This window comes from Pagrus pagrus (genome assembly GCF_965226575.1).
Source record: "Pagrus pagrus genome assembly, chromosome: 6".
NCBI classification, from domain to species: Eukaryota; Metazoa; Chordata; class Actinopteri; order Spariformes; family Sparidae; genus Pagrus; species Pagrus pagrus.
Window position 1 is genome coordinate 34,756,368 of NC_140190.1, and position 27,663 is coordinate 34,784,030.

Genomic DNA, 27,663 nt, shown 5'->3' on the forward strand with positions numbered 1-27,663 from the left:
CCAGGTTTCTTTACCTGTTTCAATGTTTCCCACTCTATCTCCCTAAATCCTTTTTTAAATCTATTGATAAGGCTTTAATTTCATTTATATGGGATGGGAAGAAGCCTAGAACACGGTTAGAACTGTTACAGAGACCTAAAAACCAAGGTGGCTTAGCTCTTCCAAATTTTTGTCATTATTATTGGGCCTCAAATGTTCAAAAAATCATGTTTTGGCTCTATACTCCTGACGCAGACTGGTGCCACTTTGAAGCTGCATCTTGCATCTCCACCTCTCTTAAAGCCCTGGTCACCTCCAGCCTCCCCCTCTCTCTCTTACAATACACTAACAATCCTATAGTCATAAACACCCTCAAAATATGGGTTCAACTTAGACGGAACTTTGGGTTTAAAAACCTTCTCCATTTAAGTCCCATACACAATAATCACCTTTTCCCCCCAGCTAGGTTAGACTCTGAATTTACTCTCTGGCAGAGACAAGGCATTCATAATTTTAAGGATATGTATATAAACTGTATTTTTGCGAGCTTTGATGATTTATCGCATAAATTTGGCCTCCCTCGGTCTAGCTTATTTCGATATTTCCAAGTCCGCCACTTCCTTCAACATCATGATCCCAATTTTCCATACATAACATCACCTTCTGGTTTAGATGATCTGTTAAAATCTCCGTTCAATTCTAAAAGACTTGTCTCAAGAATTAGTGATTGTATAACCTCTTTTAAAAACACAACACTGGCAAAGATCAGGGCAGACTGGATGGATGAGTTGGGGGAGGACTTGGAAGAGGACATTTGGGAGAGCGCTCTACTAAGAGTAAATGACCTTCTTCCTGTGCTAAATTAAACATTATACAATTCAAGATCCTACATCGCATCCACTACTCCAAAGCAAGACTGGCTAAAATATATCCTAACACAGATGCAAGCTGTGACAGATGTCGAAACACTCCTGCTGATTTAACACATATGTTTTGGTCATGTCCAGCCCTGGCAACCTATTGGTCGACCATCTTTAAAACGTTGTCAGAAGCACTGAATATTGATCTTCAACCCAACGCAGCTATGGCCATATTTGGTACCACAGATGGAAGGCATACAACATTAAGGAAAAGTTTTAAAAACATAATTGCTTTTACGACGCTGCTTGCACGTAGAAGAATATTATTGCATTGGAAATCAAAAAATCCACCCAAAGTGTCTTTGTGGTTTAGCGACCTGACACAATTCATACAATTAGAGAAAATAAAATATACTCTCAGGGGGTCCAGGGACAAATTCTTTTCTGTCTGGGATCCGGTGTTGATGCATTTAGGTAAACTTAAAACTGTGCCCACTTGATTACCACTTAGCAATCATCTTGCATTTGTATTTGTTTTTGTGATTGAATCCATGTGAACCACGTCTTGTTTAGTGCACAGCTTCAGTGTTGGCGAGCCTTGGTATATATATATATGTATATATATATATATGTATATATATATATATATTGTATTATTCATTTTCATTTCATTCAACTTTTTATTTTTACTGGACTGGTGTCCAACATGTTCTTGGGGTGGGGGGTAAAAATATAGAAATGAGCATTGTGACTTCTGTATTTGAATCCATGTATCATATCATTGATGCCCAATAAAAAGAAAAGGAAAAAAAAAAAAAACTGTTTCAGATGCTGTTCAATCATATTTTTTAGTCTTAATACAGTTTGCACGGATAAAACAGGGGCAAAAAGTATCTGAACTATCTCAATTAAGTCCAAAACAAACTGAACATATTAGGGATCGACCAATTATCGGCCTGGCCAATAATATCGGCCGATATTCGGCATTTTTGCGATCATCGGCATCGGCCGTTTTTTTCACCGATAACCGATAAAATTAATGAATGTATTTTGAAACGCGCTCCTTTGATGCAGCCGTCTCTGCCTGAAGTCACCACTCTCTTGGTTGTGTAACAATGTCCCGCCCACAGCCCTCACTGATTGGTTACTTGGCACAAGTGAGTCAGTGACAGCCAATCAATCAACACTGAAGCCTCTACATGCAGTGCCACAGACACGGAGGAGAAACAGAGGACTGCTCCGGTGAGCAAGCAGAAAAGGTAAGGCAGTGTCAGTCGAAGTTTCAAAGCCCTTTAGGATGAAGTTTTAAAAATACCACAACCTTATGATCAATGTTAGTGATAACATGCAGGCCCAGAGTAGACATTTCACCAACCTACTTGTCTAATCACATCAAGCATACGACTTTGCAAGATAGGACTAGCATCACTCACGACGAAAAAAAAAAAAAAAAAAAGATGTAGGCCTAAGTGAAGATGACCTGAAGTCCCTTGCTTAATAAAATAAAAATATGACATAGGTAGGCTGTAGCAGCAAGTATAAGGGAGGAAAACCTGCAGTTTGGCTCTTGAGATTAAACTTTTAACAACTGGCCAACCGCTACATTATAATTGCCGCAACCGGCCGCTTAAGAGCTGGGGCCAGACGCACAATAATAATAGGAGACCCTTACGGTTATCATTACTTTGTGGGAATAATTAATCTCCTAACGTGTCTCAGCCCGTGGGGCGGCTCCCGGTTTATCAATAAACAACACTCGAGGTGATTATAGCCTATAATAACACCACACGCTAACATGTCCCTGTTTGTTTTCAATCGCCTCTCCCTCAGCGCTCATGCTCTCACTACACTATGATCACACAGAATAGATGTTAAATATTCGTCTTTTTGCCGGTCACTCATAAAGTCCAGGGAAATGATGGGCCATTTCAATGAGTCAAGCAGAGAGCACACGTCGAGTTTTTTTCAATCAATACATTTACTGTCACGTCTACAACCCACGTGTGTAAATTGGCCTTTATTGTATGCATTTACAATTGCCAAGTGCCTTATTCTTATTTATGTAATATGACATACAGTTCTAAGCACAAGAGTGTACATTTAATGTTATGAGATTCCGAATATGACTTCATTTCTCTAAATAAATAAATAAATAAATATAACAATAAATAAGGAACTATAAGTGAAAAACTCTGGTGAGCACTGAAAGTTGTGTCTTTATTTACTCATTATGCTGTTTTATGTAAAATTTTAATCTGAAAAGTAACTATTATATCTATAAAATGAATGTAGTGAGCCAAGGTTCCGGCCACCCTCTTTATTGGTTTGCTCTTAATCAGGCTGGATCAGTTGTAGCCTACCTGAGAGGGAGAGAACATAAGACATCATTAATTAAATGTTATTAATGTAGGCTATCATTAAGAATATTATGTAGTGGAGTTGAAGTTTAACAGACAGTTTTGCTCTAATAAATGAATATATATATTTTCTCTTTTTTAATTCTCACTCTTTCTTTTTGTCTCTCTTTCTCTAAATCCTCATTACAGATGGATGGATCAAAGAAGCGGGTGAAAAGTACAGTATGGCAGTATTTCACACAGCCAACCCCAGGAAAGGCAGTCTGCAATACCTGCAAAGACAGTGTCAGCATGGGAGGAACAAGTGCAAAAACATTTAACACTTCAAACTTGTGGTCCCATCTTAGGATCCATCACAGAGAGTTGTATGCAACTGCACAATCACAGCTGGGGACGACAACAGCAGCTCCATCTCAAGCAGGGACAACAACTTTATCTCAGCCTGCTATACAAGACCTGTTTCAGAAACAAAAACAGTGGCCAAACTCAGATCAACGATCTTAAATGTTGGACAAACTAATTACAGAAATGATCATCACAGACAACCAGCCGTTCACAGTGGTGTCTGACGTTGGCTTTAAACGCCTCATGGGTGCAGCAGCACCGCAATACTCTCTGAAATCTGAGAAATATTACCGCACCGAAATGCTCCCAGAAGTTTACAACAAGGTTGTTGAAAAGGTAAAAGCCCTGATCCAACCAGAGAATGCTGGCCATGCGCTCTCTTTCACTACAGACTGCTGGTCTGGATCCACAGAATCATTGATGAGTTTAACATGCCACTTCATCGACAATGAATGGAACAGAAAGCAAGTTATCTTAAACACAAAAGCAATGCATGGATTCCACACTGGAGAGTATATAAGAGAGACATTCCTGGGCATGCTTGACGACTGGAAAATCAGCAAAGACCGTGTAGCACTTGTGCTTCGAGACAGTGGAGCAAATATGGTCAAAGGCATGAGGCTCGCTGAAATTCCAGACCTAAGCTGCACAGCGCATTCTTTGCAACTCATAGTGAATGATGGTCTGTCCAGTCAAAGAGCAGTTACAGACATCATTGCAATACTGAAAAAGTGTGCCACCCATTTCCACCACTCCATTCTTGCCAAGCAGCGTTTGAAGGACATTCAGAAAGAGCTTGGCCTGCCACAACACATACTAATCCAGGCTGTTCCAACGAGGTGGAACTCAACACTACACATGCTGCAAAGAGCACTGGAGCAAAAGCGTGCTCTTAACATCTATGCAGGTGAACATGGAGGATTTGCATGTCTCACTGCCTTCCAGTGGAACATTGTGTCCAACTTGGTTGATACTCTACTCCCAATTGAGCAAGTGACACTGGAGATTAGCCACAACGATGCATCAGCGTCCTGCATCATTCCCTGTATTTCCGTGCTGAAGATGTTTCTCCACGACAATCAAGGACCCTCAACACATGGCATTGGAACACTCAGACAGGCCATGATGGAGAGCTTGATGAAACGCTTTTCCAAGCTCGAAGATATGAAAACTGTGCTGCTGGCATGTCTCCTGGATCCTCGCTACAAGAACCATGCATTTTCCTCTCACACAATGCTGACAAAGGCCAAAGAATGACTGAAGGAGGATGTTGAAGAGACACAAGAACAGCATGCTGCTAGCGAGGAAGAACAGGGTGCTGTAGACATGGGTGAGCCCGAAGACGAGAGAAACCCCAAAAGGCAACGGACGGAGAAGACATCCTCTCGTATTGAAGACATGTTCAGCTCTCTTCTGGGACCCCACACTGAAGAGCCAATGGCCAAGGCCTCCATTGAAGATGAGCTGAATCTGTACCTCAAGGAGCCAGTCATAGACAGGCGTAATGGAGATCCTCTCCAGTGGTGGAAACACAACCAAGGGCGTTTTCAGCTTCTTGCCTTACAAGCAAGAAAATATCTCTGTGCACCACCCTCTTCTGTGCCAAGTGAACAAGTCTTCAGCGTAGTCTCTGCACTTTATGAGAAGAAGAGAAGCCGCCTAACAGGAGAGCACGCTGAGCAGCTCTGCTTTCTGCACCACAATCTGGTGCTACTGGATTGGAAGTACTAACTCAATCCCAAATTTGAGAACAGTTCAGTTCAGTTTATTTTGTTGATTTTTTAAAAAATTCAGGGAGCTATTTTATTTATTTATTTATTTATTTATTTATTTATTTATTCATTTGAGTGAGTTTTAAGAAATGCTGCCAGAAGGCCCCTGCACTTTTTGTTTTAATATAATTAAAAGGCATTTCAATTAAGATTGTGTTCATGTTATTATGTAAATTTTGAGAACAGTTCAGTTCAGTTTATTTTGTTGATTTTTTTAAAAATTCAGGGAGCTATTTTATTTATTTATTTATTTATTTATTTATTTATTCATTTGAGTGAGTTTTAAGAAATGCTGCCAGAAGGCCCCTGCACTTTGTTTTAATATAATTAAAAGGCATTTCAATTAAGATTATGTGTCCATGTTATTTTACAAAAAGTTAAGGCCATTTTGTCAGTGTAAACAAACAGTATACTTATTCTAATTCATTCTAATCCCAGGTGTGTTTCTCTAAATTTTGACACCAAAATTTTCATTTTTACTGCAAATGAATATCGGTTCTACATATCGGCTATCGGTTTCGCTTGGTTATTAATAATCGGTATCGGTATCGGCCCTGAAAAATCCATATCGGTCGATCCCTAGAACATATACATTTTTCTCTATACTGTTCAAAAGAAAAGGCATGATCTTCAACAATATCAGCATTTGGCCAGAAGTCTGTTTAAGTTTGTTATCATTAGATGCCAAGGTACTGACACTGATAGGACAGGGTTTGTCACGTACATCTACTGGTGACAAAGGAAAACTCTGCATTGCTGAATTGAACATGTCCAACTCCATCTGTCCAGACAGAACAAGGTATTTTAACACACACTTGATTTCCATGGGTGTAACACCCTCAAGAATGATGTGCATTAGATCCTGTGGAGTTTGCTGAATGAGGTCAAAGGCTGGAAAATCAACCAACTTGCTCCTTCGGTTTAATCCATAGGTGGTTTTGAGGGCTGATTTCAAGAAGTCTGTGCTAGCCCTTTCTATTTCAAGGCACTGTCGAATGTGTTTGTCCATTGTCCTTTTAGTAAAACTTTGTTCTTCAAAATTCCTTTGCATTTGCTCAAAGGTACATTCACAATGCCTACACTTACTGTAAGCAAAACCAACTCCTTCCTTGAAACCAGCAAGCTCATGTTGTGCAAGTGTGTCCCCACAGACTGAAACTACAGCACCAAATAAATGCATTCCACCATTCTGTGTTTGGATTTTAACACCATTATACAGCAACTGTAAGTCTTCATCAATTCTTTGTAATACAACATCAACACCACACTCGTCAATATCCTTAGCTTTCGCTATAGCAAGGAGTCTGATAGCAGCAAGCTTTGACCTAAACTTGGGGTCTATGTTTCCTAAAGTATAATAAACCATCAGTAATTTATTTACTGAAGCGTGTGACCCCAGGGGATTGCATATCTCTATTTCATCACTGTACAAAATCACCTGCAATGCAGAAGGTTTTACTGAAAACAGTGGGTGGGATTTGAAAAGGCTCCCATTAATAATGTCATACAAAAATCCATCTTTGTGGCAGCCCTGTGGTGTGCTGTTGATCATATCAAAAATCCTGGAATTTGACAACAACTGTTCAAGACTCTTAATTAGGGGTATGTAGTAAAAACTTTTGTTTTTGATTGCAAGAACCCTTGATTGTCCTTTCTTAACTCTACAAACCCTTTGAGACATCACTATCTCCTCTGGTTTAACTGGGTTAAAAAGCTTTTGAATGGTGCTGTCCTGCATGTATGTAGTGGCCATCATGGAGAAAGGATCCTGAAAATTGTCCAATGTCGCCAGTGCTTCCTCTTGGAGCTGCTCCACACTGTCTGAATGTCTTTCGAAGATCCTCTTCATTGTTTCCCTCAAGGTATTCAGAAGAGCAGTTTGATACTGCTGGACCCCAGAGACAATACTGTTGACACTCCTCTGAAACACAAACAAGAAACAAGATATAAGACACATCCTGTTTGTCCATCACCAAGAATTAGCATAGCCCTTCTCAAAAAATCCCCTGAACAAGATTTCATACCAAAATGGTCACTGTCCTACAACCACAGGGATTTTATTGTTAAAGGGTCGGCATACATTAGGTACCACTCAAAGAGTAATAGAAGCTCAAGCAATGGAAATTGATTTGATCCCTCGTTTTTCCCTCACCCACGCCAAAATTATATATATATATATATACATACATATACATATACATACATATACATATATACACACACACACACACATATATATATATATATATATATATATATATATATATATATATATACAGTACAGACCAAAAGTTTGGACACACCTTCTCTTTCCTTTCTTTTCATGACTATTGACATTGTAGATTCACACTGAAGGCATCAAAACTATGAATTAACACATGTGGAAATATGTACTTAACAAAAAAGTGTAAAACAACTGAAAGTTGTCCAAGCCCTACAGGCTCCCATGGATCCTGGCCGCGCCCGGGTCGTGGATCGTGGATGCGCCCACTGCTATGGCCCTGCCTGATCGTGGATGCGCCTACTGCTATGGCCCTGCCCGATCGTGGATGCGCCTACTGCTATGGCCCTGCCGGATCGTGGATGCGCCTACTGCTATGGCCCTGCCGGATCGTGGATGCGCCTACTGCCATGACCCTGCCTGACACCCACCACTACTGTCGCTAATATTAGTCACATCTCTGTTACATACGTTCCACTACTATTATTGTAATGCATTACTACATACCATCCTTACCATTAATCACTACTACTGTTATCACTAGTAATCACATTTCCATGTGCATTTCATCATTATTGCTGTAATACATCTTTATGTACTTTCACTCCTGTCAACCATCGCTTATAATTGAATACATTGTGATCTCGTTGATCTGCTCTGTACATGCGACATCTATTGCACGTCTGTCCGTCCTGGGAGAGGGATCCCTCCTCTGTGGCTCTCCCTGAGGTTTCTTCCGCATTTTTTTTCCCTGTTAAAAGGGCCTTTTTTTGGGGCAAGTTTTTCCTCACTCGAATTGAGGGTCGAAGGACAGAGGGTGTCGTCTCTGTACAGATTGTAAATCCCTCTGAGGCAAACTGTGATTTGTGAATTTGGGCTATACAAATACAATTTGATTTGATTTGATTTGAAAATACGCCTTATATTCTAGTTTCTTCAAAGTAGCCACCTGTTGCTCTGATTACTGCTTTGCACACACTCTGCATTCTCTTGATGAGCTTCAAGAGGTAGTCACCTGAAATGGTTTTCACTTCACAGGTGTGCCCTTTAATAAGTGGGATTTCTTGCCTTATAAATGGGGTTGGGACCATCAGTTGTGTTGTGCAGAAGTCAGGTGGATACACAGCTGATAGTCCTACTGAATAGACTGTTAGAATTTGTATTATGGCAAGAAAAAAGCAGCTAAGTAAAGAAAAACGAGTGGCCATCATTACTTTAAGAAATGAAGGTCAGTCAGTCCGAAAAATTGGGAAAACTTTGAAAGTGTCCCCAAGTGCAGTCACAAAAACCATCAAGCGCTACAAAGAAACTGGCTCACATGAGGACCGCCCCAGGAAAGGAAGACCAAGAGTCACCTCTGCTGCGGAGGATAAGTTCATCCGAGTCACCAGCCTCAGAAATCGCAGGTTAACAGCAGCTCAGATTAGAGACCAGGTCAATGCCACACAGAGTTCTAGCAGCAGACACATCTCTAGAACAACTGTTAAGAGGAGACTGTGTGAATCAGGCCTTCATGGTAGAATAGCTGCTAGGAAACCACTGCTAAGGACAGGCAACAAGCAGAAGAGACTTGTTTGGGCTAAAGAACACAAGGAATGGACATTAGACCAGTGGAAATCTGTGCTTTGGGCTGATGAGTCCAAATTTGAGATCTTTGGTTCCAACCCCCGTGTCTTTGTGCGACGCAGAAAAGGTGAACGGATGGACTCTACATGCCTGGTTCCCACCGTGAAGCATGGAGGAGGAGGTGTGATGGTGTGGGGGTGCTTTGCTGGTGACACTGTTGGGGATTTATTCAAAATTGAAGGCATACTGAACCAGCATGGCTACCACAGCATCTTGCAGCGGCATGCTATTCCATCCGGTTTGCGTTTAGTTGGACCATCATTTATTTTTCAACAGGACAATGACCCCAAACACACCTCCAGGCTGTGTAAGGGCTATTTGACCAAGAAGGAGAGTGATGGGGTGCTGCGCCAGATGACCTGGCCTCCACAGTCACCGGACCTGAACCCAATCGAGATGGTTCGGGGTGAGCTGGACCGCAGAGTGAAGGCAAAAGGGCCAACAAGTGCTAAGCATCTCTGGGAACTCCTTCAAGACTGTTGGAAGACCATTTCAGGTGACTACCTCTTGAAGCTCATCAAGAGAATGCCAAGAGTGTGCGAAGCAGTAATCAAAGCAAAAGGTGGCTACTTTGAAGAACCTAGAATATAAGACATATTTTCAGTTGTTTCACACTTTTTTGTTAAGTATATAATTCCACATGTGTTAATTCATAGTTTTGATGCCTTCAGTGTGAATCTACAATTTTCATAGTCATGAAAATAAAGAAAACTCTTTGAATGAGAAGGTGTGTCCAAACTTTTGGTCTGTACTGTATATGCACACACACATACAGTACATATACATACATATATTACAAATTTGTGAGTTAGTGATGTCTTTTGACGGACCCTTGCTGTGATTGGGACACCGACATGACCATGTATTGCTAAAAGAAATAGAAGGTAAGAAGTCTTCACACTTTTTTGTGTATATAATCTAGCTGTTACAAAATATGGGACTGCTGTTGCTCTGACAATGGGATTGATTCTCAAATGATCCAGATATAGAATTGTCAGTTTTCATACTTTAGAAAGGGTGCATTGCATTAGCAGATTTATATAAATTGTTTGATTTAAATTTACTAATGAACATGTATATTATTTAAACTGTATTCAGTCTGGTGCATTGGAAAGGGTGTTAATATACAATTCGAAAAATGTTAACATAATATTAATGACACTGAGTTATGGTAGTGGAATACCTGGGACAGGTGGCATCTTTCCCGGACATTGATGGCAAATACAGCTGCACGTCTAGTAAGATTCTCACTTGATGCACCAGCTCCTTCCTGTAAACATGTTATGTCAATATACCATTAGAGTTCAGACTGGTCCACATCAAGTGTTAGCTGTCTAACATTATCAAGATAGCCAACATTAACGTTACATCTTACCTGATGATCAGGACGTTGAATCTGGAAATCCTCAAGCTCCTGCTGCGACAGTTCATTTGGGGTGACAGGTGTATTGACTTCACTGCTGGTCCTTTGCATTCCTCTTGTTTGAGTGGCACAGTCAGAAAAAAATTGGTATATCAAAATGTTCACCTCCAACCCTAGATTGCTCAGATGTAGTTGCTGTCATCCATCCAGTGGGTGGGTGCCCAGTTGCAAGATACAGAGCATGTGTGCGTCTGATATGGTAGTAGAAGGAGTTGAAGACTCTGTATTCTTCGGTACAACCATCAATTCCGCATATAACATGGAAATCTGGATTGCGACTATGTGCTGTGTTAATATGGCTCAAGAGAGACTTCAATGTTAAGGCAACAAAAACGAAGCATATCACACACCTCCAACAGGCCATGTTGTTCTGCCAAAAAAAAAAAAAATCAGTGCCGGCAGATGAAAGCTAACTGTAAAAGTTTTAGCCTAATGAAAAGCTTCACTAATGGCAAAATCAAGTCTTGCTAGTATATAGCGACACAAAAATGAATTATACTAGTAAACCATAAGTACCACAAAGAAACAGTCCAAAGTTCAATGCCTCGACTGGAAACGTTCTCCTTTTCCTGCTATGGTGGCGCGGGCTCACGAATGCGGGCGACAGTGGGGAATACCAAATCAGGAAGGGGAGGGGGGGTTCATTCTAAGACCTAATTTAACTTGCAAAGTAATGCAATTCAAAAGGGACAAAAACAGGTTTAACAATGAACAAATATTTTATAGTTCTTATATCCACAAATTATTTCATTATTATATTATTATCACTATTGACGCTTAGACTGATGTTATGCACATACTTCCCCTCACTGTACTCCTATGGTCACGTCTGGCACGTTACGGTTGGAAGAAGAGCTCAGCTAACATCCACGTCGGATTGGATTCCGCCAAGGAAAGGTAAACTTTTTCATTAAAAAGTAACGTTACATTGAACTGTCGACAAACCATGTATTTTTCTGGGAAATTCTACATTACTGCAGTTATAGTCAATGCTAAGCAATAATTTAGCCTCTTTAGCCGATAGGCCAGCTAACATACCTAACGTTAGCTGACTTTGCGGTTTTGCTGCTGCACAGTGCAGTGAGAAGTTTTCGCTTCTGTCACCTCTTGTAAGGCATTTGCGATATAACATTATAATTCATGAGAAAAGCTAGCTGCCATTGACTGTAAAAAGGGATGACCACAGACAGCTAAGCTAATGTTGAATTCACTCAGCTAACGTTAGCTAACCCAGACGCAAGAGTCAAGGTTCAAGCGGGTTCAAGGTTCATGACCTGTTCATGACCTGTTTCTGTTTATTCCTGTCGCTCGCGTTGAAAGTGCTGCATCATGGACGAAAGAAGTTGAAATGAGGAGTAATCTATACGATACCTCCTCATCATAGCTAATACTAGCTACGCTGGAGTAGCCTTATTAAGGTAAACAAAGTTACCATCGCTAATAACAACCTACTTGATGTTGGCTATATTGTATGTAATTTCCAGTAAAGAAACATCTAAATTCCCAGTCGCTCTTGCGCAGATTGTCCCACAGTAGGTTTCAGGTAACGTTTCACAACTTTTGACTGCTGCAGGACTTGGGATCCATGGCAGATGGGCGTTGGAGTGTAAAAACTGATCTCCAGTTAGCAGGGCCAACTTGTCCTTGATAAAAGGGACTGCAAGAAGGGGACAATCATGGATGAAATGGATGAAGTTACAGTATCGATTTTAAATGATATGTCATGTTTAGGTGTTAAAAAGCTACATATTATTGTAAATTGTTAGCTAACTTATTAAATGACTGTGCATGCTGACACTGATTTCAAAAACAAAATTTGATTTAAACTATTTTTCAATATCAAGACACCAAACGTCTAAATTGTATTCTATTTACATTTAATCATGGACAAGAGATAAAATGACGAGAAGATACAAAACTTTGTTTGCCCTGTCAAGTTAAATACTGTTAAATGTTTAAGTTGGAAAGTTTTTAATTGTAGAAGGTTTGTTCATGGTCTTTATAGCTGCCAACATTGATGAGGCCTTGCTCCACACACTGAGTCGTGATGATCTGAGAGACCTTTTTCCTGGGCCGGAACACTTTCTCAGGAGGAAACGAGTGTGGGCTCTTATTAGCCAAGAGGTACCTGGTTACCTACTTTGCTCTGAAAACACCTAGCACAAGACATGTTGTTTCTGATTGGGTCTGTTGTTTAACTCTTGTAAATTATTTTTTTATCTGCTTTTTTAGGATGAAAATACCACCTTACCAGACAAAGCTGGCCCTGGTGAAACAGAAACTTTGTCTTCACCTAGAGGAACGCCTCCAATCTGCCCCAAGACATCCACTCCTTTGGTGAAGAAAACCCCAAAGAAGACCCTACAGCTTCCCAGTCCTCCAGAATATGTGGTCTATACAGACAGTGAGTTGGAGCAAGCTCGTAAGCACTACTTTGAGATGGCCTGCACTCGTAGAGAGGGGGAATGTGTCATGTCCAAAGAGCTGAGATGCAGGCTGGTGAGGAACACTGTCACCAGCATGATTTCCATCTTAAGAGCAAGTCAGCAAGGAGAGGAGGTCCGGTACCCTTCCAAGCATGAAGTCACTGCAATGGCTAGGAGAGAAGTGGAGTATTATCCTATGCTACAGGATAAAGACGAAACTATGAAACATGTAAGTGATTACAATTTGTGGTATATTATCTTCTTGCACTGGCATTATGAAGTATGTATGTATTTATTTTTGACTGACATTGTTTATGTGTGACATTAAAAAAAAGAACAGTTTTCATTTTTAATTGTTCTCTTGATGAGTGACATTTTATTTACCACAGATGAGCATTTACAGTTATCTTCAGAAGAGGCTTCAGAATGTGAAGACCCCACAAACGAGGCAGGGGCCCACACCAGAGAGGGGCCACCCAAACAAAAGGCGTCACATTGACTTCTCAACAAGTGACCAGGGAGAAGATTATGATGCAGACTCAAGTGGTGGATCAACAGTTATTTTGCATCAAACACCTGAGAGCAGTTCTGATGATGGCCACAGCTCATGTAAGTGGAAACGTAAGATTTGGCAATAATGATGGGCATGAAGGCTACACAATATTATGATAGTTTTGGATATCATGGTATATTACAGACAATGATATTTTACATTTCAATTCTGATTGGGTCTTGATATATTGTGATGTGACTGGTGATATCTCCATTTGTTTTCATTCATTTGGCTTTCTAAATAACATAAAGAGCACATGTTGCTGAATCTATAACATACATAACATTACTCTCTGTGTGTGGAGGGGGTTCATATAAATATATTTTGCACTTTTAATTGTCAGATTATTTTTACAGTCATTAACCATAGCAGACAGTTTTCTAAGACTGTCAAATTTGGTTGCTAGTATCACTTAGATTGACATGTATCATACCCATTACTGATTTGTGTTCTCCATTTCAGTGGACAAGGATAGTCTGACGACACAGGCCAGACATTACAAGACTCTGCAGGAGATGTACAAGAAACCAAAACCCAACCAAGCTGCCATCTCCCAAATCCTTGACCTCGAGTTTCAAGCAAGAAGAGCTTTCATCGACAGTAATGCCCTGAAAGAAGAGGACAGGGCAACAAAGATCCTGGATGCATATCCATGTTTCAAGGAGCTTCATAATGTAAGCGATTACTTGTTATTTTGGCGTATCCACAAAGCAAGCATTGTTGCAGGTTTTAACACTTACTTGCATTATAGGTGATGGGTGAGCTGCAGCGGATCCTGGATATGGGCAACAGTAAATTCATAGATGAAGTAAAGAAGAGATGGGACGACTTCTGGGCCAAGGTGCAGTTTTACGGTGTTTGGAAGAAAGTGATGAAGCCACCCATGACCCTGGATGGAGGTAAGTCATTTTGCTATCTCTCTAATATACTGTGTAGCTGTTTCCACAGACATGGGTGTGAATAGGATTGTGTATGTTGCCAATATGTAACACTGATTAAATAAACCCAGAATAATAGTACTCTTCATGGTGACAAAGTAAGAATTTTCTGTGACCTCAACATGAAACTGATAATAGTCATGTTTTGGCAGGGTAACTTTGAACTAAAATTTGATTTGTTGTGTTCTAGTGGAATTCACCATAGCGCTGTTCAGGGCACTCCCCACACACTTTCCCTCACCAAGTGCACCGCCTAAGAAGCTGGGACATGCCAGTGAGGCATTGCTTCATGTCCTTCAGGTGAGAGTTTGTTCACATTTTGTCAACACTTAATGTTTGTCTGCTAGTTTGTCTGCAAGGGCTAATACTTATCTCTAGTCTCTAATGGTGTGTAACGGATGTGGGTAGGGCATGGAAAGGGACGACTCAAGGGATTGTTTTCCAGCATTTATTTGCTCCTGCAGAAGACAATATAACCCATTAATTGCCTTCTGGTCTTTTTCTGCACCCCTGCTCCTCAACATGCAAAATAACAGAATTTACACTAGGAAATGGATGCTAAAGTCTCTGCAGTGCTACGTTGGTCACATGACTCAGGGTGGTCTGTCGTAACACAAGTGGCACCTAGAAAGTTAAATGCAAACATCTACAAAACTTATATTAAGGGTCATGTAATAGTATTTAACGGTAAACAATATGCATTAAAGGTTACATCATAAACAGTTCAATTTCCAAAGAAAATAAAATAGCAGGTCAGCATTTTTCCACACAATTTAGTCTCAGAAATGCAAAACGACACTGTGATGGGGGCTACGGAAACTTAGGGAGTACAGAAGAGGTGATGTGCCACAAGGTCATTTCCCCAGGAAACATTAATAAAAATAACTGTAAATAAAAATACCTCATTGAGATAAAAATCACAAATACTCAACAAAATCATTAAATGATGAATAAAATTCACAGATACAAATTGATAAGAATTAATAAAGTGCATTTTTAGCTCTTTTACAGGTGCATGATCTCATGGCATGTTTGTATCAGTGGTCCTGTCTTTAAAACAGAAGACAGTCTGCTTTCATATACCACATGCATGCTAGTATAGTCTCATCATGGATAGATGCATGTACATAATGGTGTACATAAACAGTTTCAGTAGTAGGACTGCTCTGGTAGTTTTTCTGTTGTACCCTAAATAAATGTGTGTTGTTTTTTTTTCTTCTTTCTTCTTTTTCTTTAGCCAACAGAAGATCCCACCCTCTACCTCCAGAAGAGATCTCTCTCCAGCCCTGTTTTGCTCTTTGATGGGTCCCGCTGTCTTGTCGCAATTGGAACCACTCCCATCACCACATTTGCCAAGGAAGACCTCAGTGAAGGTCTGCTTTATCTGCTGGCTTACTACTATACCCTGCATCTTACATATCTAAAGTGTGTGGCAACCCTGCTCTCCGTCATTCAGACAGAAATATTACAGGACGCTATCCATGAGTGAGACACCACAGCCTCATACAAAAGAGCCATGGCAGACTGGAAAGACTTTATTGGGAAGTAGAGGTGTTCAGGGGTACCAGGTTAGAAGTATTGTTAAAAAGGAATATTAAATTGTAAGTTTAAATTCTTCCTTTTTAGTTTATCCAATACAAAGTTTTTACTGATAGCTTTTTTTCTCAACCATAAAAGCATCTTCTGTGCCACAAATTTTCTGCCCTATTAAATGGGTTTCAGTAGTTTTAAATGTTAAGGACAGTTAATTCAGTTTAGAAACATGTTACCAGTTGTGGGAGGAACACAAAAGTAATGCACTACTGTACCCTGTAACTGAGTGTCAGGGAATCTTACTCGATGTTCAATAATGATGACACAGTGAAGAATGTAACCACATTACTTGCATTAATATCTCTATGGATGTTTTGCGTTGCCATGCTTCAGTGAAGTTTTAAGTAACTATTACTATTTTGAGAAGCAACAAGTAATCTTTTTGTTTTTGTTTTTCTAAGTACCCCTACACTGTGTTAGAAGGCAATCTTTCAGAAAGCAATTCGAATAAATGATTGCTGACAACGTCAATTCTGTGTGCTTGATTTCATTTAGTGTGAATGCTTTGTCTTATTTTAAGACAGAAAAGCTAATGATGACAACTCTTTATTTAAGAAGATTCATCTTGTTTAAGTAGCTCTACTTTTAAGATCATTTCACTCAAATTAAGAAAGAAACAAATGGTGAAATAAGAATTGACAAGCTAGTTTTGAGTTTATTTGACTTAATACAGTGCTTGGAATGAATGTTTTACCACTTATTTTAAGAGATTTCTCACTTTTTTAAAGCCTAGATATTTTTTCTTATTTCAAGAAATCTTACCAAGTGTAATTATCTTACTGCACTGGCAGATAAATTCACTTGTTTGTAGTCTGTATCTTCTCAAATCAAGTATTTATTTCTTATATTTAGATAGTTCATTTTTGCAGTGCACCACACGACCCAAGTATGAAACTGTGGCCTTTGCAAAGTCACACTTTGCCAGGTTCCTACAACCTTCCAGACCTCCCACAACCCTGTTCATCAGGCGTTGGAAGGTTGCCGGATAGGAATACCATAACCGAATAGGAATACAAACCAGTAGGTGTAATAAATGCTGCAATGTCTCTCGCCCTCTTAGACAAAGGCATCTGCCAATATCCCTTGAGCAAATCAAATTTGCTCACAAATTTAGCTGACCCAACCTGGTCAACGCAATCCTCCACCCGGGGAAGGGGGAAACAATCAGGTTTTGTGACACTATTTACCTTACGGAAGTCTGAACAAAATCTGGGCGTGTTATCTGACTTTGGAACGAGCAAGCAAGGTGAGGCCCAGGGGGAGCAAGATGGCTCCGCAATGCCATTCTCTAACATATACTCAACCTCAGCATCAAGAAACTTGCGCTTCTCTGGATGAACACGATAAAACTTCTGTTTAATGGGCTTAGAATCTCCCACATCAATATCATGTTCAGTCAAATGTGTGCGGGTAGGTGTATCACTGAACAAACATGCATAACTCTTAATCACACTAACCAACTGTGCACGCCTAGAAGCCTCCAAATGGCCAAGCAAACCATCCAAATTCTGCAGTGTTTCAGAATTCTTTAGCCGGCCATAGAGTACAGAGAAGAGATGGAGAAACAGACACACAGGCAGGATGGACATATGTCAGCTGGACCTCCCCACCAGACTCCTGCACACGAGCATAATATGGTTTCAATAGATTAACATGACACAGTTGAGTAGAAGATCTACGGTCTGGAGTAGCAATCAGATAATTCAGGTCAGACAACTTTTTACCACAGAGTAAGGGCCAGAAAATTTTGCCTGAAAGGGTGATGTTACAATGGGCAACAGAGCAAGGACCTGATCTCCTGGGAGAAAAACACGATTTTCAACCCCACGGTCATAATGTTTTTTCATTTTGCTCTGTGCACCCACCATCATATCCTTAGCCACCTCCTGTGCCCTATACAACCTGTACTGAAAACCATAAATGTACTCCAGAAGGTTACGTGGAGGCTCCTCCTCCCTCCAATTGTCACGCAACAGGGCCAAAGGGCCCCGAACAGTATGGCCAAACACAAGGTCGTTGAGACTAAACCCTACACTCTCCTGAACCACTTCCCTAGCGGCCAACAACAGCCACGGCAAGGCCTGTTCCCAGTCACTAGACATTTCAATACAATAAGCCCGCAACATTGCCTTTAGTGTCTGGTGAAATCTTTCCAGAACACCTTGACTTTGCGCGTGGTAGGCAGAGGCCTGATTGTGCTTAACACGCAACTGTTTCAGGACCTGGGAAAACAGATGAGACGAGAAGTTAGATCCCTGGTCAGACTGGATAACCCTGGGAACACCAAAAACAGACATAAATTTCGACAAAGCACGCACAACAGACCTGGCTGTGATTGTGCGCAGTGGATAGGCCGCTGGATACCTTGTGCTCTGGCACATCACCATCAACAAATAACAAGCTCCTGACCTTGAAGGGGGCAAGGGCCCCACACAATCAATAACAAGGTGCTCAAAAGGCTGACTTAAGGTGCGTATTGGGACCAAAGGAACAGGCTTGAGGGTCTGGTTAGGTTTACTGGTAAGTTGACATGTATGGCATGACTTTATGTAAGCTGACACATCTCTTTTCAGTCGGGGCCAAAAGAAATACCTCAAGATGCGGTCATACGTCTTCCTGACGCCCAAGTGACCACTCTCGTCATGGGAAATCTGCAACGCCAAACTGCGAAACTTAAAGGGAACAACAACTTGATAAACAGGATCCCCAACAAAATTTTCCCACTGAGGCACCCATTTCCTCATCAACACACCATTATCAACAAAAAAAAACACTGAGCATGATTTTCCACCTCACCAACAGGACAAGCCATCTCCAGCAACGCCTTGACGGAGGCATCCGTCTGCTGCTGCTCCACCAACTCACTGCAAGAGACAGACCAAGGGACATCAGGACATGTTACATCATGCCGCAGTGAACTGTCAGCCTCTCCTGCGGAACTCCCATCAGCCTGCGCGCGCGCCATGGCACGCGTCACAGCGCATGCTGTAAACACATCAGGGAACTCCCTCTCGTTTTTATCAAGCTCACTGCTAACGAGGGGCTCCGGAACCACAATAGGAGGGGGAACATCAGCCCAAACTCTACTACCACAAATGTCATTACCCAAAATCACTTGGATTCCATCCAGAGGCAAAGCCGGCCGCACACCAACCACCACTTCACCCTGAAAGAGATCACAAGACGTCATTTTGTGCTGAGGCACACGCAGAACTTTCAGTCCCATCCCCAGCACAGGGATGAACGAACCAGTGTAGGTCCCGTCTGAAAATGGTAAGACTGATGCCAAAATGAAAGAATCAAACGCAGCAGTATCCGGCAATATCCTTACGCGCACACCCTCGTCACCACCTTCCAGGGCAACAACACCTTCACTGATAAAAGGCTCAAAAGACTTAAGCCCCACACTAGCCACCTGAGGCCCCGCCTCACCATCTACCGGCAATCCCTCCAGGACCGGCGCAACGAACATCGCTGGCTTGGGGGGAAAAACTAGACTCAATGTGCTTAGGCCTGGACTTCAACGCGTAACAATCACGCCGCCAATGGCCCCGTGACAATAACTGCACACTTTATCAGACTCACGTGCACCACGATCGTTCCTCTGCTGCTCTGCTGGTCTTACATGGCGTCCAGACCAGGAGGTGTCCCTGTGCCCGCCACCGCGGGCCCCAAGCGCATCCCCCCCATGCGTCAGCACATAGTCATCGGCCAAGGCAGCGGCCTCAGCTGCCGTCTTAACCTTGCGCTCACTTATATAAGTCACAATGCGCTCCAACACCGAATTCTTAAACTGCTCCAAAATAGCCAGCTCCCGCAGCTCAACAAATGATTCAACTTCCGCAGCAACACACCAGCGATCATAATGAGTGGACAAGTCACGTACAAACTCCATGTGTGCCATCTCACCTCTCCTCCAAGTCCCAAACCGCTGGCGGTAAGCCTCAGGAACAAGCTCAAACAACCTTCAGAATAGCTGATTTTACTGAAGCGTAATTCCCACACTCACTGCTACTCAAGGACGAATAAGCCTCCTGGGCCCTGCCGGTTATCACACACTGCAAAAACAATGCACGCGTGGCCTCAGACCACCCCCGTGCATCCCCAAGATGTTCAAACATAAGAAAAAACGCCTCTGGATCACGCTCATTACACGCTCTGCCTCTAGCTTCAGACACATCTCCAACAACTCCTTCTGTTGCTCGAAGGACAACCCAGGACCAACGCCAAGACCCGCAACAGGCGGAAACGGGTTCTCAAGCACAGAAGCACCAACTTCCTTCCCCGTGCCCAAAACCTTCATTTTAAACAAATGCACCTTCAAATTAGCCCGAACAGCGTCCTTTATGCGTCTGTCACCAACATCAACCTTATAATTACCCTACCCGACCAAACTACCCAAAATGAAACTTTATTACTGGGCAGCTCAGCTTCAGGCAGCCATGTTTTATTTATTCCCTGAAGAGGTTCCAGCCTGGGTTGAAATAGAGAAACATAAAACAACACTTCTACTACATTTATATCTCTACTCATCACGAGCAAAGGAACTTAAGAAAAACACACTTAACCCTTTTTTTTAGAAATACAATAACTATCTGGTATGAGGCCCATGCCCTGATGAATCAAACTATTATTATTTCATATTTTACTCCCATTTGGGGCAATGCTGATTTCAAACCAGGGAGGCAGGATATGGGTTTCAAACACTGGATGGATCTTGGGCTCAAAAAAGTAGGGGATTTGTTCAGTTAAGGCACTCTGATCATTCCAACAACTAATGCAAAAATATAATCTCCCTAGAAAACATTTTTTTAAATGCCTACAAATTAGGAGCTTCATATATTTGCAAATTAAAACTACTGTGCAACTTTCTGAAATCGAACAGTATGCAGTAAATCATTTACATGGCAGGGGACAATTTCCACATTTTATAACATTTTTTTTATGCTCTTAACAGGTTTAAAATAAAACTCAGGCTCTTATTTATCTGCCTGAAAGAATGACCTTCAGTTAGACGTCACGGTTGAAGAGTGGGAGAAGGCATGCCTCTTGGCTCAAACTCAAACCATAAACACTAGATACGGATTGTTACAATATAAATGGTTGTTTAGGACATACATTACACCTTTTGCACCACTGCACCATTTCAACCCCAATATTCCCGACAGTTTATATACTGGAGAGAAGTTCTTGACCTGATTTCTAAATTGACAGACGTTGCTGTTCCTATAAAGGCTGAACTGCGTCTACTACATATATACCCTGAAGATTGCCACATAAATGCAAAGAAACGGAAACTAATACATTTTTGTCTTTTATAAGCCAAACAAGTAATAGCTTTAAAGGAACTTGGGGCAGGACCAAGAAATAAGACTCAATAGTGACACGACCGCCGTTGCGGCCGTTAGGGTAACTGCAGCCATCAGCCAAGCTGGCGCAGGAGTGTGCATGAACTCTTCACAGCAGTGCAGCTGATGCCTTAACCCCTACACACATGAAGCCCACACAAGCGCAGCGATTTACCATTACGGTTGATGCAGTCTGAAAGGCACAGGCGAAAGCAGAGACGGCATATTGGGGGTCAGAAATATCGTCTCTGATACAGGATTGCTGTGTGTAAGCGGCTAATGTTACTACACAGACACAAACAAAATGTTAGCCTGTGGCTGCATCCAGCTGCTAACATCACCTCCCGGATAACAGGTTGGGCTTTCGGTCCCATATGTAAAAGGGACATATTTCTAACTATTCGGACTAAAGGACTGTGGAAAATGCGCAGTCTGTAACTATTCAGTGTTACACAGCGGTGGACCAAGTTACATGTTTGCAGCTAACGCTACTTTGCACATTAGGTCACTCCAAGTCCTCGTGATCTCATATGATTTTCAAATCAAGCTCTAAACATGACCTGTAATGTTTTCTTACCTGGTTACTAGGAAATGAGCCATGTCAGCATCTGTTTTCAGTCCCAAATAAAGTTGAAGCTGCCTCCACGAGTCGAATGCGTATCCGATGTTTATTCAGGTGCCAGCCCGGCTTTGGTCGTAATTGTTGTGTGCAGTTAGAAAATAAGCACTAGTCCGAGAGTGTGGAGAGAATTTTGTTCCTTTATTATTCAATCAAATAGAATAGATTTTAAACCAAAAAAGAGATTTGAGAGCAAAAGAGAGTAAGTGGCAATCTTTTTTTTTTTTTTTGAGATCGAAACAGAACAGGTTGCAATTGAAAAAAAAAATATGCGAGAGCATATTTCTTCAACTTCAATCAAAACTAATGTTTGTAAGTAAAAACATATTACAATTTTGCTTATAAATCAGTCCTCTTTGCTTTCAAGTTAAAAACCTTTGCAGTCCTGTTTGGTTGCAAGTTCTAAAGTTTTGCTTGCGAATTCAACTGCACTTGATGGGCGGGGCCTACGCTGGTGGATGAGAGAAGAGTTTCTATTGGCTGGTTTGACCTGGCTCCAGCGCCAGCTACGCCTTCCGCATTGCACCCACTTCTCCCTTGTGCTGTGCTGCTTGGAGGTAAGTTGATAGCCTGTTGCTCTTGAAATGTTTCCCATAAGTAATGAATTGCGCTATATATCGTTGGCTACAGCCTGCCGTACATTCACAACAACAACAACAACAACAAGTAATGAATTATAATGCCCTGCTGCTGCAAGCACACTGATTAGCAGCATCATGGTTGAGCAGAGTAGCCTAATGAGTGAGTGAATTACAGGGAGGCGTATACAATGTAGGGCTGGGATTTAAACATTTAGCGTTGCATGGTACCTCGCGGTGCCACAACGTCACGGTTCCTACACAACAGTACTACCATGGATTACTAAACTACTGCTGAACGCGGTGCCAGTTTCCACTGTGTAGCAGCTGTTCTCATGTCAACAAACAGATCAGTGGTGCTGAAATTTGCGTTTCTCTTCTATAGCCTACACTTTCTACATCTCGGAGGTCAAAAGCATCATTCAGTGTCATTTAAGTCGGACCGTCTGACGCAGCTGCTCCTGTATAGACCAGTAATGCTGGCTGGTTAGAAATATGTGCGTGAATTTGTTAAATTATTCGCCACGTGTGTTTGTTGACATTAGAACAGCTGTAGTGAGAACGGAGCCGGGAGGAGTAGCTACTCTGCTCAGGCCATGACTAGCAGAGACAACCATGTTGCTGCTAATCAGTGTGCTTGCAGCAGCAGGGCATTATAATTCATTACTTGTTGTTGTTGTTGTTGTTGTGAATGTACGGCAGGCTGTAGCCAACGATATATAGCGCAATTCATTACTTATGGGAAACATTTCAAGAGCAACAGGCTTTCAACTTACCTCCAAGTAGAGCTTAGATCAGGCCCAAAAAATCAAGCCCGACCCTATCCGAGCCCGTGCACGTTGTGTCCGAGCCCGGCCCGGCCCGGCCCGACACATTAACTGTAATTATGAGCCCGAGCTTGATCTAAACCCACAATTTTTTAATACGTGGTGTAACAGTCAGTTATTCAAAGTAGCGCCACTAGGTGGCGCCTCCTTTTGTTTAGTGGGTGATGTAACCTGCACAATGAAGAAGAGCAGGTGTACTTCCGCTCCCCATGAGAAAGGATACTGCCGACAGAGCGAAGACTCCCCAATTTATTTTGTCTTTATTTAGTAAAGTGTTGGTGCAAGAACCTCGGCCTGGATCGTTTGCGTATGCCTGTAACATCTAGTGCCGTAGAGACCTGGCATGGTGTGGTCAGTATTATGAATAAAAGTGCCGTGCGGAAACCCCCACATGTTGCCTGCCGTCTCTTTAGTAACCGGAGCTTCCCGCACTAAAGTGGACCATCACCTTCCCCTTCACCAGCCCCCATAGAAACTCTTCTCTCATCCACCAGCGTAGGCCCCGCCCATCAAGTGCAGTTGAATTCGCAAGCAAAACTTTAGAACTTGCAACCAAAGAGGACTGACTTGCAAGCAAAGGTTTTTAACTTGAATGCAAAGAGGACTGATTTATAAGCAAAATGGTCGTATGTGTTTACTTACAAACACTAGTTTTGATTGAAGTTGAAGAAATATGCTCTCTCATATTTTTTTTTCAATTGCAACCTGTTCTGTTTCAATCTAAAAAAAAAAAACATTTTGATTGCCACTTACTCTCTTTTGCTCTCAAATTTTTTTTTTTGGTTTCAAATCTATTCTATTTGATTGAATAATAAAGGAACAAAATTCTCTCCATACGAGAGTAACTTTTAACACGTCTTTACTTCTCTCGCGCATTTCTAAAAAAAACAACATTGTATTGTTGTTATGTGGTAAAATAAGAGTCTCACAAGTGACTATCAGGTTTGTGTTGTTTACTACCAGAACGTGCTCTGCTACACTCACTTACAGCAGCCGTAAATCACCATTGGCCCCGCCTCTCTTTACGACAGTTACTGTTATCAGTACATCTTCTCCTTTCATAAACCTAAACATATACACAGAGCTTGTCATAAAAAGAACAACAATAATAATAAGCATATAGAAACAAGCAGTATAATGTCCACCTTTAAAACATCTGCCTGTGACTTATGAACGCTGCTTTTGAAACAACAGCAGGAAAGGCATATAGAAACGAGCAGCATAAACTGCACCTTTAAAACATATGCATGTGACTTATGAACACTCCTTTTGAAACATAGCAGGTAAATTATGAACACTACCCAAGAGTCAATGACTGTTATAGTCTTTGTAGTCACAACTACAGGTCCAGTTTAACCACAGGCTTTCTGGTCCGCTCTGACCTGCGTAGCTGCATAGACTGTTGCATCATCTTGGATGTGTCCCTTACCATCTCATCTGCATTGCACGGGACTTCTGCTACATTGTCACTATCGTGTCCTTCATCTCTTTGCACCCTTGCTCCTATTCCCTGCTCGTTTAGCCTGTTCTCCAGCCTTAGATCATCCTCTCTGACCACCTTTGGTTGCCATGGCTCTGTGGTTTTCAACAGATGTCTCCTGTTTCTGCGAAAGACATCACCATTCTCTGTCATGACATTGTTTGACCTGGGAGCAACCTGTTGCAAAATGACGGCTCTTCTGTCCCATGACCCAGGTCCCTCCATGCGAACTACATCCTTTTCCTGTAGTGGCACTAGAGCAGTGGCTGTGCGATCATGAAATGCCTTTTGTTTCTGTTGTAGTCTTCTGGCTTTCTCCGACCACATCTCATCTCTGTGTTCAGGTATGTGTGTGATGTGACTGGGCAGTCGAGTACGGATCTTGCGCCCCAGCAACAGCTCAGCTGGTGACTTGCCACTTTCCAGCGGGGCTGCTCTGTATGACATCAGTATTTTGTTCCTGTCATTTCGCTAATTATTTCCTCCCTTTGGGTCCATGCAAACACGGAGTTTGTAATTTTTCTTTGAGTTGACACAGACCATAGAATTTACCCAGTCAGTGGGCTCTTCCACCCTCTTTATGACAGCCAGGCTCACCATGCGGTCTAGTTCTGCCTTCAGTCTGTCGCGGAGAGCTACCAGGACTCTTCTGGGTGCGTGGATCACAGGTTGCGCATCCTCTCTCAGTTTGATGGAGTATGTGAAGGGAAGTGCTCCAAAGCCCTGAAATACATCTGCGTATTTGTGTATTATGGTATCATGAGACAGATCTGTACTGCTTAGTGGGGCACTTTGCACATTTGCCATCTCATTGATGGCGTAGACTCGTTTAACCAAGCCCAAATCCATACATGCTTTATCCCCCAATAATGTCTCGTGTCCATCAGGTACAACAGTGAACATCACATGATGAAGGCGGTTCTTGTGCTTAATTGTCAGCCTGCATGTTCCTTTTGTCTCTATGCTCTGTCCATTATATGCCTTCAAAGCCACTGTTTTGTTCAATGTCTTGGGTCTCACCTTGAGATTCTGTGCATCACTCCAGCTTATTAGGTTTGCCTTAGCCCCTGTGTCAAGCTTAAAAGGAACTATGGTGTTATTTACCAGCAGAGGAGCTATCCAAACTTCACTCTGTAGCTCCACTGCATGCACAGTCGTTCCATCCACAGCCGGTTTTGAGTCACTTTGCACTGTTCCAATAGACAGCGCCTCTTCTGTGTCAACAGCATGCACATTACTTTCAGTCTTTTCACCCCAAAAGCACATCTTAGCAAAGTGATTCCTGCCTCTGCATTTTGCACAAGTTTTACCGTATGCCGGACACTGCCGGGCTGCATGTCTGTTACCGCACCTTCTGCAGTCGTAAGGCATCAGATTCCGTGGCTCTGCACGCCCTCCCGTGTCCTGTTTGCTTACAACGTCCACCGACATGTTCTCCAGTCCCAGCGTACTCGAACCCATTGCCATTGTACTCGTGCCAGTTGCTGCGGTGTTACTCTGTCCAAAAGTTTTTGCGTGCATGCCAGACAGTTCACTCGCGTGACAAAGTTTCACGGCGCTTGTCATATATACCAAACACGACTTGATCACGTATCATTGAGTCCTTAAGTTCTCCAAAGTTGCATGTTTGTGCTTTGGTCCTCAAGTCAGTTAAAAAAGCACCAAAGGACTCACCCTGTTTTTGCATATGAGAGCGAAAAGCATATCTCTCATAGACTTAATTTTTCCGGGGTGTGCAGTAGTCATCGAAAAGTCCCAGCACTGTGTCCAGATCATCTTCTTTCTCATCCAACGTGAATGTATTAAACACCTCAATAGCCTGCGGGCCAGCCACTGTCAGCAACAAAGACACATTACGTCCTCCTGAATTAGACGAGGCCCCAATTGCCGTGAGGTAGAGAAAAAAACGTTGCTTGAAGGACCGCCAGTTTTCATCCACATTCCCATCCAGCTGCAGATTACCGGGCGGCTTTATCCCCTCCATCGTCGTAGTATTTCCTTATCGCGTGTTCAATAATTCCTGGTACCATGTATTGTTGTTATGTGGTAAAATAAGAGTCTCACAAGTGACTATCAGGTTTGCGTTGTTTACTACCAGAACGTGCTTTGCTACATTCACTTACAGCGGCCGTAAATCACCGTTGGCCCCGCCTCTCTTTACGACAGTTACTGTTATCAGTACAAACATTGCAACACTTCCTGGCACTTTCTGGTTCTTCTTCTTCAATCATGTAACATCATCAACATAGCTGTGCCACCTAGTGACCTGGAATAGTAATAGCTTTCAGAACACAACATTTTCCCCTTTCTTAAAAATGTTACTTCTATATTAAAGCAAGTGGGGTAACAGCAAAAAGTTTTCAAATACAACTATTAACTGTAGTGATAACCCAGATGCCACTTCACCTATAACAATTAGCAGAACACATTTTTTCTTTTTTTTTTCAGAACACCACTACTGCAACAGCATATATTTGTCTTCTTATTTTCTGCTTTAAGCACTGTTACTACAACAGATTATAAGTCCCTCTTGCACTCTCAAGTAACATAGTCTTTGAGCCACTCTGGCTGTTTTATGTTTTGCTGGCTCCTGTTTGGTACAGTGTCACTTGGAGCAGGCTCCTCGGGCCTCTGTTCAGCAGCTGGAAGAGTGAAGGTCTCAGGCACCACTGACAGGTGTGAAGCATCCCAAGTTTTCCCATCAGTGAGTGAGTAGCT

The 27,663-nt window shown here is 42.0% G+C and overlaps 2 protein-coding genes across 6 annotated transcripts in view; both read left to right on the forward strand.

Moving 5' to 3' along the window:
- st3gal3a (ST3 beta-galactoside alpha-2,3-sialyltransferase 3a) overlaps positions 1-27,663 on the forward strand; it is a 219,199-nt gene that overhangs the window by 150,049 nt on the left and 41,487 nt on the right. The gene's annotated exons all lie outside the window — the stretch shown is intronic.
- LOC311259067 (zinc finger BED domain-containing protein 4-like) lies at positions 1,582-5,379 on the forward strand. Its single transcript, XM_084355922.1, has 2 exons — positions 1,582-2,098; positions 3,386-5,379. The coding sequence occupies exon 2, from the start codon at positions 3,701-3,703 to the stop codon at positions 4,796-4,798; it is 1,098 nt and encodes a 365-aa protein (XP_084212048.1). The 5' UTR covers positions 1,582-2,098; positions 3,386-3,700; the 3' UTR covers positions 4,799-5,379.

Excerpts from the sequence above, each read along its gene's own strand:
- LOC311259067 (XM_084355922.1), top strand. The coding sequence starts at position 3,701 with ATGTTGGACAAACTAATTACAGAAATGATCATCACAGACAACCAGCCG.